Below are 13117 nucleotides of genomic sequence, written 5' to 3' on the forward strand. Positions count from 1 at the left end.
GTGACCCCTTCGAGTACCCCGATAGAAAGAGCAGGAGGTTGAAGAAGAGAAGAAGAAGGAGGAAGGTTCACAGAGAGACGGGAGACAAAGTCAAAGAACGGTGATCTCTGAATAGACAAGGACGAGAGGAAAAAGACCGATAAAAGAGGCCAACCAAGCCAGAGGAGGATCGAGAAGCTTGCAGGAGAGAAGGCCACGCGTGCGTGGGACGTCAGAGGACACGAAAGAAGACACGAGACGGCTATCCTCGTGTAAGCTTCGCCATCACGGAAGATCTCAATGTGCGTGTGTGTGTGTTCTCTCGAAGAGACCGATCCACATTCATGACTTTCTAACGATCTTAGAGAACGTGCCACAACGATATAGTGTATACCTAGTACTGTACAAAGGAGATACTTAGACGCATACGTACATTTATATTTGTGTGTATCTCTCTACGTGTCTCTACTATATACGATTCGCTTTTCAAATCGCACCACCTTATTACTCTCTTTCTTCCTTTTTCTCTCTCTCTCTCTCTCTCTCTCTCTCTCTCTCTTTTCTTTTCTTTTCTTTTTTTCTTTCTTTTTTTTTTCTTTCCTTTCCTTTCCTTTTTTGTGTTCTTTAGAAAGACAGAGACAAAAAGAACGAAGCCGACGCGTTGCCTCGACGTTTTACTCGTGAATTACGCCTACGCGTTTATCGCCCTCTTTTCTTCGTTAGTTAGCTCGTGAGTTTTACGTCGAGATTTTACTTTTACTTTTCCCTCCCTACTCCTTGCGTCATCCGATCGTCTTAGAGCGAATACGAATGGAAAGATAGTAAAAGGAAGAGAAGACGCGCACGCCATAGAACCTGGCATAGAGTCGCTAGATCACCGAGAAAATGAGAAGGTATCCGGTAACCTGATGTCGGATCGATAGATTAGTTTCTCTTAAGCGGCTGTTATTAGTCTGCTAAGATTCATTCCCGCAGATAAGTATCCGCGCGCATCTCGCTACTGCTCGCTTACCTCTTCGAATGTAAGTAAGGAAAGGTTCCCGATGATTATTAACGATCACGGCGATGTCGACGACCGAGTTCTAACGCTTCCTCGTATTTCTATCGCAAGGTCAAACCTTGGAGGAATTATTGTGAAAATTTATTCCGTCGAACGATCGACTGAATATATCGATGCGTGACCGATCCAAAATGGACAAATTTTAATAACGAACAAATGAAGGTCTACATCAAAATTCGTATCTCGATTTTTATCGCCTTTGAAAGATTTCCTACTTTTTCTTACTTCCTATATCTGAAGCAATCTTAAGATCTTCGTGTAATTGCAAAATGCGTAAAAACAATTTTAATCGCATACCCGCACACACGTGTATATATATATATATAATATTGCAGCAGAATGGAAAGTAACGATTCCGCAAAAAAGCAAAAAAGTGAAAGAAAAAAAAGGAAAAAGAGAACACAAAAAAAAGAAAGATAGAATGATAACAAAAAATCAGAAAAATCATGATGCAACGAGCGTAGGTTTTCTCTCGCGAAGGAATCAATTTCAGTTCCCTCATTTAACTTCTCTTTATCTATCTTTCTTTATCTCTTTCACTCTCTCTCTCTCTCTCTCTCTCTCTCTCTCTCTCTCTCTCTCTCTCTCTCTCTTTCTCTTTCCCTCTCTAACGTGAAATACAGCTGCGATACTCGTAGATCTTCATTGCTCAGTAAATAAATCGTAAGGCATAATCGTTAAGCACCATTTGGTGCGTCATATCGCGGTGCGATATTAATTACCTCCTTTCCCCGCTCACAGTGAGTATTTCACGCCACGCGAGTATCCTTCGCGAAAGAAGAGGGCGAACCGACTGCACACACTTCGCTTCGTGCAAATGCAACCATAAGCACAAGCACTTCGAAGTCTCGAGGAAGAAGAAGAAGAAGAAGAAGAAGAAGAAGAACCGATAAGGATCGATGCTATAATTCGAGGGAATCTACGTAAAGGATCGTGCTCTCACCATCGTCGATCCGTTCCGCGGTATCCTTTTATGGAGATAAGGATCGGTGCCATAATTTCGAGAAGATCCGTCTCACTTTCTCTCTCTCTCTCTCTCTCTCTCTCTTTCATTCTCCTTTCTCTCTCGCGGTGCCTTATTTGCGCAGAGCAAAAAAACCCAAGCACCAGGAACTCCTTGGACTTTACTCCTTTCTGTCTCGAAAAATAAGAAAAAACTAAAGAATAAAAGGTAGGAGAGAGTTCTTGAAGGTACAAAGTACCGGTATTATAATCATACATTCGGCCCTTGTCATTGTCGAATCGGCTCGACGGAAGATCGAAGTACTCGAGGACCCTCCATCCTCTCCTCTCATTCTTCTCATCTTCGATTGCGTTTCCAGTGAGTGTGTCATGAATATGCATGGCAAGCTCGCTCGCGCAAAAATTCACGGCCTTGACAGTCTGACGTTTCGAAGAGCGTAACCGTAAACGAGGCCTAACGATAGGCCGAGGATAATCGAACCTGACAGCATGCAAGAGAGATTGCCAGTATTTCTCTCTCTCTCTCTCTCTCTCTCTCTCTCTCTCTCTCTCTCGCTCTATCTATCTCTCTATCTCTTTCTTTCTCTTTTTAAAACTCGTGAAAGAATTCTCCTTGACGGTCGATGTCCCTTTTAAATTATTCTGAAAGATGGCTCACCTCGATCGTGATTCCAAATTTCGTTTATCCACCATTTTGAAAGGTCAGTTTGATATAAGAATATCTCGCGAAAAGAAATCGAGACTTTCTTAGATCCAAACTGTTCTCCTTGGTTAAAGGAGTGGGAGATGTAGAAAAAGATAGAGAAAAAGGAAAAGCGATTGCACTCGACGCGGATGAATTTCACCGGTGAGTAAGAGAGTGGTGGCGAGAAGGGAGGAAGGGAGAAAGTGTGGAGACCAGGAGATTGGAGGAGGGTCGATCCGCTAGCTTCGAGGGGTCATTATAGAGTTCTCCTTAGCTGGCACGCGGCCCCTCGTCTTCCCGACTGTCCGGATTGACTGATGTCGGGTCATTCGGAGCCTTCTAGATCCTCTAGTTGCCTCACCTGACGTAGGAGTTAAATAGAAGAGCGAACGCTTCGGAGAATATTGCGCGATGCGTCGTTACGAGAGCGACTTTCAAAAGCAATTAAAACTATTCCCGGCATGCCGAGAGAAAGAGAAAGAGATAGCAAACTACTATATAACTTTGATCAAACTCCTCTCTCTCTCTCTCTCTCTCTCCTTCTCTCTCTTTCTATCGCAAATTCTTTCATCCGTATCTAGTTAAGTCAGAATCAAAGACGTTAGAAAAGGTGAAACTTACCTGAGCGTATTCCGCGCAAATGTCGATCGAGGAGACATAATTGACGACGTCCTCGATGGTCCAACGATTAACCGCTTGTCCATCGCCGCACGGCATGTGGCCGCACAAGGAAGGACATCTGACGGGTGGCGGTGTGCTCGGACCAGGTGGAGTAGCTTTGGGTTTCGGAGATACGCTCCCTGATCTCCTCGTTTCCGTCCTTTGCCTTTTACGAGGTGCGAATCCTCCTGGAGTCGAGAGATCCAAAGGACTCGTCACTCCCGCGTCACGTTTGTTCGCACCTTTTGATTGAAGATCGTTTTAATGACAAGAAAAGTATTTTTTATTCGATTCACGCGTCGACGTCTTTCGATCTTTTCTTTCTTTTAATACGGTTTTGTTTCTTTCGAAGAACAACAAAAATCGATAAATCCAAACTATATCGAAATCGAAAGTTATATGTATGAAACTTATATACGTTCCTTTTCTTGTATCTTCGCTTAAAATTACTAATTAGTAGTTTTGCTCACCCTTGAGATAAGTCTCGAGTTCGGCAGCGTTTTGTGCCGCATTAGCCGTTCGCACCATGTGCAAAAGCGCTTGCGTCGACGACATATCGAGCATAGGAGGAAATACCGGGTTTCCGAATATGCTGTCCTGTTTCTGCTCCTTGGGATCCTTGTTGGATAGAGGCGAGGTGGTTTGAACGGTGGTTGGTTGTGGCGCGCCAAGAGGGGCCATTAGACCTACGAACGGTGTGGCTGCGGTCTTAAACGCAGGAAACCTGGGATCCAAACCAGGAGGATAGCCGTTTCTTAGGGTACTGAAGTAACTGAGAACAAACGATAATATTCTCGATCGATAAATCTTTCACGATCAATGCTCTCTGACAATTTTCTCACACTGCAAGATTCTTCAAATCGAAGCGGTCTTTTTACGTTTCCCTTTTTCTTTTCTTCTTTTTTTTTTTTTTTTGTACAGAATTTTTATTACCAAGTTGCGTGGCAAGTAACGTGAGTCGACAACAAGCACGTGTAAATAAGTGCGAGAACGCGTGAGATGCGAACGGGTGTGTGCGAATAGATCGAAAGAGGACGATAGGATTTGGAAACAAAAGGAAAGATATTTTATAGAAGCATGTTCGTATGGACTATTAATAGCAATGTTTATATCATTAGATTTAATATCGACGCTAAAAAGAACTGTCTTAACCATTCCCTTGAAACACCGATCCTACAATATACAAACTAATAGAAATGCTGTAATTGTAATCGAACGAAACGATACGCGATTATTTATTCAAAATGGAATAAACACTTGTGTCAATATTTTCTCGGAATAATAGAAATTTATCGAACAAGAAAACGTACTCGTTGGGATTGGCGTTGTTGTACTTCGCGGCGAGGCTTCTCATAAAATCGCTGCAGTTTCGTCCCATCATCTGTTCCATGTGCTTGAGATGATGCGGCGGTGGTGGTGGCCCTTCGGGTCCACCGAGGGATGTCGCATTTGGCGGCGTGCCTGGATGACTCGACGACGATGGCGTTACGCTTCTCGACGAGGTCGAGTTATTGTCGGGTGTGAGTCGTTCCGTTTTAACCTGAAACCAAACGTACAAAGAAGTCGTCAATAAAGAGGGAAGTCGTTCGGTTATCTCGTTTAACACGTCCTTGATCGGGAAACGCGTTCTTACGATTTCACTCGCGATCTCTTTCTCTCTCTCTCTCTCTCTCTCTCTCTCTCGTCTTAGAACCGTGAAAAAGAGAGAGAGAGAGAGAGAGAGAGACAAAGAGAGGGAGATAGTACGAACTAGCAGGAAATATCTCGGTCGCATTAATTCCCTGAGAACAGATTGCATCCGAGATATGGTAATGAAGGCAACGCGTGGCGCAAGAGTTGACTCCTTCGCGGCGAGAGCGCTACCGGTGTGGAGACCACGTGACACCAAGAAGAACGAGACTCGATTGGCGGTAGAATAGGTTCCCTAAGGAGCCTGGAGAACGAGAAGCTGCTGTTTCAAAGAGCCCACTGTAAATCTCTTTCTCGCCTCGACTTCGAGCACGGCTCTTCTTCTAAATAAAATGGTGGATATAACGACCGGGGAAAAAAAAAAGGAAAAGAAGAAAGAATGAAAGAATGGAAGGAAGGAAAAAATAAAGAAATAAATAAAAAAGATAAAAGATACGGTAGTAGCATGGAATCTAGTGTGTCATTCGGTGACTATTCTTTTCAAGAATGACCATAGACTTTTTTCAAGCTCTATGCCGAGTGCCGCTTCTTTTTCTTTCTCTCTATCGCTCTTGCGTTCGTTCTAAAACGTTTACAGTAGCGTCAAACGCAGCTCGCGTGTATGTCAACGAAAGAATGACACTGCACCTTTCGACGAGGTTGACATCGTCGGTATATACGTGAGTCAGTCGACCGGTCAGAGATTTCGAACGGGACTCTTCGAGTACACATGTACAGTGGCTACCGGTCAAAGGATAAGAGACTTCTCTCTCTCTCTCTCTCTCTCTCTCTCTCTCTCTCTCTCTCTCTGTCTTTCTCTTTCTACTCTTCTACGTCACACAATGCAAAGAAAATCTCTCGAAACTCTCGCACGTGTTCATCGAGTGCTACGCGAAGACCGATCAAACACTCAAAGCCGACGATTCTTCTTTCGAAAATTCGTACGGTCCTGGCTTCTTCCTTTCTGTATTTGCTCAAACGCCTCGAACTCCTCGAAGAGATCGAGAGATCAAGAGAAGGAAAGAAAGAAAGAGAAAAAAACAAAAAAAGAAAGAAAGAGAGAGAGAGAGAAAGAAATAACTCCGACTACGCGTAACCTTCGTACCTATCGATAATTCTATTCATGTCTGTATCTTTTACCAAATCATCCGTCTTAAATTATCAAACAAAAATGATAATTTCGAGAATGAATGAATAAAAGCAAAAAAAAAAAGAAAAAGAAAAAGAAAAAGAATAAATTGGTAAATAGAATAAACGTACCAAAGAAAATTACTTCTTCTATCATTTCTTCCTCTTTTTTTTTTTTTTCTTTTCTTTTATGCCCGTACGAATTAATGTAAAAACGAGTTTGAATAATTTAATAATATAAACGCGAGGAAGGCTTTAATTTTATTAAATAAAAGAGTAAACGTAGGGTTGCTTCTGTTTTTAATTATCAAGTATTAAAATATTATGAAGTATTTAGAAAATGAATAAAGGAAGACAGTGAACTCACTTGAGCGGTATCGAGACCATTCTGATTTTGACGTCTTCTGCCTCTTGGAGGCCTGCTAGTAGCCGAACCCGAGAGGTGGGCGTCCTGGGGGCTTCCGCCCCTGCCGTCGACCGCTGTGTTCGCGGCCAGGGTGGTCTCCTCGTTCTCTTCCGTGTGCGTTCCTAAATCCGCTGCTTCTCCACGATCGCCACCACGAGATCCAGTACCCGTGGACGCGTTCTCACCAGACGCTTCACCTGAAAAAATCCAATCGTTAATTTATTAATTAATCATCTCCTCGCAATTTATCGATTTTTATTAAATTATTATTATTATTAAATTACGGAAGAATAGATAAATAAAGAAATAAATATAAGAAGATTTATAAAGAAACGATCAAATCGTTTATATCGAAAACGATTTCGAAATCGTGATCGTAGATATCTAATATAAATCCAAGCATCTTATGATTAGATTTAATTCTCCTTTGTCACTCATATTAATCCATTTATATCTCCCACCATAATTAATAAGACGTTTATCATTCTTAAATCTTTGAATATAATAATAAGTAATATTTGAAGAAATACTTTATTATACGATTTAATTATTAATAATATAATTTTTATGAATGCTCGCGAGAATGTCCTCCGACGGATAATTAATTATTCTTTAATCCTTTCTTAAAAGAGACATGAAAAATGCTACCGGGGATGAATTTAAAAGGGCAACTTCTTCGTTCTTGATTTTGTAAAAGAAACGGATGATATTCTATAGTCGTGTCGTAAAGCTTTCTTAACGTTGGGTCGCGTAACACGTTGTCTTTCGACATCAACAATTTCGATGAAATACGTTGTAGGAAAAAGTGAGAAAGAGAGGTGGTAAAGAAGGTGGGATAATAGTCAAAGAGGATAGTGGAACGTTTACACGATAGTTTTTACCACGGGACGCTAGGTTTTCTTAAAAACGAGAAAAAGAGAAAGAATGAGAGATTTACGTTCAATAAATGGACCCGTCTTTGGCGCCATTATCTTTTTCGTCGATCGCAGAAGCGTATCTACACGGTGAAATGAACGACGAGAAGCAGGTAAAGGTGAGGGTACATCGATGGGAGGAAGAGGGATCAACGAGCACGACGACTCAACAGGGTCACTGTCCCATCCTGGCTACCAAAAATATCCAATAAATTCTTGTCATCGTTAAACGCCTGGAATTTTATGGAGGCAGTAACTCGTCCGCACCGCCGAATTTGCTGTCCGATACGATCGAGCGCACTGCCGATGCCGGTGCTGTTACTCCAGCAGCCTTCTCTTCTTTTTTCTTCTCTTTCTCTTTCTCTATCTTTTTCTCTTCTTCTTCTTCTTCTTCTTCTTCTTCTTCTTCTTCTTTTTCTTCTCTACTTTGCCACGTTCACCAGGATCTCGCACGGATATACCAGGGATCTCGTATCTTTCCATTACTCTTCTTGCTTTTCTTTCTGATCTCCTCCCAGCTTCGATTCAGCAGACTTCCCATCTCTTAAATGTCCTCCTCATTTCAAGAACGGATAATACCTTTTCTTCGAAGTGTCGATTTAATCGGCTCCTTCTCCATTTTCAAAAGATTCTCTTATCGCGTGATTAATCTTCATTATATATTTATATATATAAGTAATATTGGTATATATGTATGTATGTATGTATGTATGTACGTGTATAGAAGTTGAGACATTAAGAAAAAAAAAAGAAATATTTTTATTCGAATAAAATTATCGAACTAAACGGAAGCGCAATGTTATTTCTTGTAACATGCAGGTATAGGTCATCGTCCGATCGTTAAAGAGATGCCGTTAATTAAGATGCTACGATCCAATCAACGAATTCTCAGCTACTATTTCGACAAATGGATTGGAATTATTATTGCCCGATACATCAAATCTCTATCGAATCCTTCTAATTGTCTTATCGAATACTTTTACAATATCCGCGAAACGTCTTTCAAAATATCAATTCGGTACACGACTCGTATGCATACCATTCTCGTAAATTTAATTAATTTCTATGACAGTCATTATCGGATGACTTCATCGTTTCACACTAGAAATATTTATGACTATTCATAAAAATTCCATTAGACGTTAAAAATCGTAAACGAAAAACATCGTATTTCTTTTTACAAAATCATCTTCTCCTTGAATTATCTCTCTCTCTCTCTCTCTTTCTCTCTCTCTCTCTCTCCCTCTTCTATTTTCTTATTGAAAAAAAGAAACTCGATAAAACTCACTGTAAATCGTAGTTCGACTTGAAAAAAAAACTCCCGTATAAAAAGAGAAGCTCAATATCAACGTTAGAAGATAGACGTAAACTACGTTATTATCGATAATAAACGTAATAATAACCGCAAGGTAAGTTTTCGCGGATCGGCTCGAAATTCGAGCGTAAAAAATTTCTGAGATATCTATCTTCTCGCGTTCACTTCCGGGAGATTAGTTTTAGTAATCTACCGGCGGGACGAAAGTTTTACGAGCGCGGTAGCAGGTCGGAGTAGCACGTACGACAAATATCGTAACTGGAATGCAAAACTTTGCGAGCCGTCGTCAAAGAGTTAGAACCATTGTTTGAAAACCGTTCGTTCGGTTGTTATTCGCTCCGACTTTTTCTTCTACGAACGATGAGCTTTAAGAACGGAACGATAAAACTAACCGCTATCTATATTTCTAGTCGCGTTCCTCAAACTTACGATTTTCCATGGCCTATCGCGAGCAACGTCGAAGGAAAATATTGCCGGCAATAATTTCCGTTTGAATAGTTAGTCTATGGACTTTGTTCGTTTGTTTTATAAAAGTGTCGTCGTTCTAAAGGTTTGTTCTTCTACGTCTACGCATACATAAAAGTCCTAGAAAACGAGACGAGGCATATACCATGCTGTTCCGTTTGAAATAGGACCCTCTCGACCCCTCTACCTCCCCTTCCACCCCTTGTCCAGGTACAAATCGATCGTTTAATATTAGAAATCGTATGTTCGAGTCGTGTGTGTCTTTTTCTCTCTTTCGGCTCATATCTATTTTCATCAATTTATTCGAAGTACCATCGAATAAAACACAAATGTTCTTTCTACTTGTTTAAATATTCCTTACGAAATTATTACGATTAGGATAGTTTTCGAAAAGTTCCGAAAGCAGGATAGGTAGGATAGAAAAGATACACGTTCTTCAGATTCTTCGTTTCAGTATTCTCTCGTTCAGCAACGTCGCGATACGTTTTAACACGTCGTTACGATATTTTACACTTCGACACGGTGTCGTGTCCACGCTGTGAAACGAGAAAAAAGAGAAGTCGAAGGAAGAGAGAGAGAGAGAGAGAGAGAGAGAAAGGAGAGAGGACAGAGAGACGTTTGTACGAGAGCGCGAACCTCGGCGGATTCTTGACTTTTTTGTTTTTCTTCTTTTTCTTTTCTTTTCCTTCCTTTTTTCTTTCTTTCTTTCTTTCATCTTCGATTACAAATTGTCAATCAAAGTTTAATATTGGCATGCATCGTATATCAAGAGAAGAACAAACTCGCGAACAGGTGTTAAAAAGCAAACGACGAATTCGCCATCAATAATTATCTTTTCGAATGTAAGCAAGTAAGCATATCCCTCTATCTCTCTCGTCCTTCTCTCTCTCTCTCTCTCTCTCTCTCTCTCTCTCTCTCTCTCTCTCTCATTCACTCTTTTATATATCTTTCTTAAGGATAACAGCTGTTAGTTGAGAGTCAGAAAAAATGACGTTGGTACACGTATGAGAAATAGCGTATCGTTGTGTTACTAAAGTCTCGAACTAAATGGAAAGAAGAGGAGGGAAGGAGGGAGGGAGGGAGGGAGGGAGGGAGGGAAGAAAGAAGAGGGGTGGAGAGGAAAAGAGAAGGAAAGACACCGAGGCGAAACACTCATAAGGCGATACAGTCGCCTGAGCATAAATTATCTCGCGACTCTCCTTGCTAAAACGAATTGACCTTAGAGGTCAGGAATAGAGTGGCGCGCGACAGGAATAAAGATGGCACCGCGTCTCTGGGTCGACGTTAATTATCTCGCCGCTTAAAAGCCGCTTTCGTCGAATTCCAGCGCGAATCTTCTTCCGTGTCTCCTCTTCGTATCATTTCGAGAAGAAGGGTGGTGAAAGGAGAAGGGTGAAAGAAAAATACAGAGAGAAAAAGAGAGAAGTAATACAAGAGAAGAAAAAGGAAAGAAGAGTTGGGGAGTGAGTATCAGAAAAATTGCAATCAAGTATCTGTCAATGTTATGAATGACGCGTCGTCGTCGGCCTGTCAAAATGCATGCCGATGAACGTTAACGCAACGGTTCCTTCGTGACCATGCATTCGAAATATTCTCAAAAGACACTTCCGGATATGTTCGAAAGCCGATGACCTGCCCATTTCTTTCTTTCTTTCTTTCTTTTTTTTTTTTTTTTGTTTATGCACAACCTGTTACTTCCTTGAATGATTTTTGTTTAACCAAATTGAGATACCTATAATTATCCTTTACGTTTTAATTTTCACGACGAGTAGTCTTCGATCTAATCTTTATTCATCCCCCTCAACCAATCTCAACCATCCCCTCTTTTCTTTTACCTCTTAACCAAGCAACGAACGATGATCTCACGGTTTTTCGGATCGATACGGTTACGACCCACGAAAAAGTGGATGCGTACGTGCGGAAATATACGTGTTACTTCTTTCATGTCTATAACAGCCGACCTCGACAAGGCTGCTGCTCCTCGTTTCTTTAGGATACATAAGTGCGAACGCACGCACGTACGCAGTTACTCCTGCATTCGCATCCGGGGTTGTTTGACTCGCGGTTCTTAATGAACGATAAAGTCAGTTCCACGCGTCGCACGATGCAATCACCGCGTAAACCATCATTATAGGTTCAACGAAGTAATGAAGAACCATTATTGTCTTTTATGCGCTTTTATTATCTTCTTCTGTTATTTTTCTTTTTCTCTTTCTATCTCTGTCTCTCTCTCTTTCTCTCTGTCTTTCATTTTGCTCTTCAATCCATCCATTCTTCTCCCTTTTATCTTTCGAGGAAACCTACGAGATTCGTTTCTGAATGAACCTGCCGATCAACGTTGGAAACTGGACAATTCTGGATATGGACACTCCTGTTCACATCTTGAACCATTACGAGTTGAAGTACTGGATTTGCCATCTGTCTTTCTTCTACGCACTCTGCAAAAGGGTTTATCGAGGTGTTCATTGAATGAACAGCTATGTCTTTCTAAACGTTTCTTCTCGCTCAGCTACGAGAAACGGTTCGCTTCGCCGAAGGTTTAGCGAGGACCGTTGAGTCCGATTTAAATCAAAATTCCAATCAAGTTCAAGTTTATATATATATATATATATAAAATCACAGAAATTATGCATGAATATTTCACTATACTCTATTAAAAAATAAATCAATATTCCATTATAATTGATTTAATCAAATTTTATTCACGGATCAATCGTAAAAGCTATAAAAAAAAAAATAAATAAAATAAATTAAAAAATTGGATAAATACGTACGTAATTCTACGAACGTTTATTAAGAATTTTTACGCATACGTTTATATCACTTTATCTCCCATATTATATTATTATAATATTTTCTATATTAAATGTATCCTTTAATACAGAATCCAATATATAATATTTAACATCTTGACGTTGTTCAATCTTTCTATGTCCCTCGCTTTAATTACCTTAAGGTTTACCGCAAGGTTTTGTCGACAGGACGTATAAATGGGCAATAATGATCGCTGGTCCGTCTTAACGACCTTCGAAGGCCACGAACGAGAGAAAGGAAGAAGAGAGGGAAGAAAACGGGAGGCAATGAAGGAATTCAGCGTCATGACGTTAACACGATCAACGCGAAACATCGGGACAGCAGACGGTATATACAACGACGACGACCATGTCCGTCGTCTTTGGATTCGTTGTAAATCCTCTTGAGCTAGGGTAGAGAACAGGACATGTCGGTGGAATGGTAGAAGGAGGAGGATGAGGAGAAGGAGGAGGAGAAGGAGGAGAAAGAGAGGGACGAGAGGGGGTCTTGAGCGTGCCCATTAAAGTGGGTTATGCCCATTTCAAGTGGAAAATCATAAGCACCGCAAATACGCCGTTATTACTATAGACGCGCCACACGAGCTCGCCACTTTGTAATCATGACTAATGCATAATGCAGTAGCCGCTCTGCTCCTTCGCCGCGTTTTCTACGTACCTACGTACTACGTACATATGCGGATACGTTTATGTAAATATGTTCTCTCTCTTTCTCTCTCTCTCTCTCTCTCTCTCTCTCCCTCTCTCTCTCCCTTTTACTCTACGAGTCTACCTGCGGGACCTCTTCTTCTTCTTTTTCTTCTTCTTCTTCTACTACTACTACGAGAATACAACTGGTGTTCTATGATGGACCGTTTCGTTGATTGTATTTCTCTTTCTCTTTCTCTTTCTCTCTGTCTTTCTCTCTCTTTCTCCATCGTCAAAAGATTCGATACTCGTTGATGATGTTTTCATTAAGAATGCTTCTTCATCAAGCGGACCTACTTTTTCTTTTTCTTCTTCTTCTTCTTCTTCTTCTCCTTCTCCGTTCTTTTTTCTCTTACTTTTTCTCTTTTTGTACCGGA

General features: G+C 40.9%; 1 protein-coding gene across 8 annotated transcripts in view; it reads right to left on the minus strand.

The window, feature by feature from the left end:
* LOC122631421 (serine/threonine-protein kinase Warts-like) overlaps window positions 1-13117 on the minus strand; it is a 123119-nt gene that overhangs the window by 43783 nt on the left and 66219 nt on the right. For 7 of the 8 annotated variants that reach the window (XM_043817080.1, XM_043817081.1, XM_043817082.1 and 4 more), the window contains 4 exons: window positions 6511-6746; window positions 4658-4887; window positions 3818-4119; window positions 3309-3589 (listed from right to left, as the gene is read on the minus strand). In XM_043817080.1, coding sequence (XP_043673015.1) covers window positions 3309-3589; window positions 3818-4119; window positions 4658-4887; window positions 6511-6746 — 1049 coding nt within the window. Of the gene's footprint in view, window positions 1-3308; window positions 3590-3817; window positions 4120-4657; window positions 4888-6510; window positions 6747-7486; window positions 8114-13117 lie in introns of those variants that run through there. The other variant, XM_043817084.1, reaches the window with a different exon arrangement.

The sequence above is a fragment of the Vespula pensylvanica genome, chromosome 9 (assembly GCF_014466175.1).
Source record: "Vespula pensylvanica isolate Volc-1 chromosome 9, ASM1446617v1, whole genome shotgun sequence".
Taxonomy (NCBI): Eukaryota; Metazoa; Arthropoda; class Insecta; order Hymenoptera; family Vespidae; genus Vespula; species Vespula pensylvanica.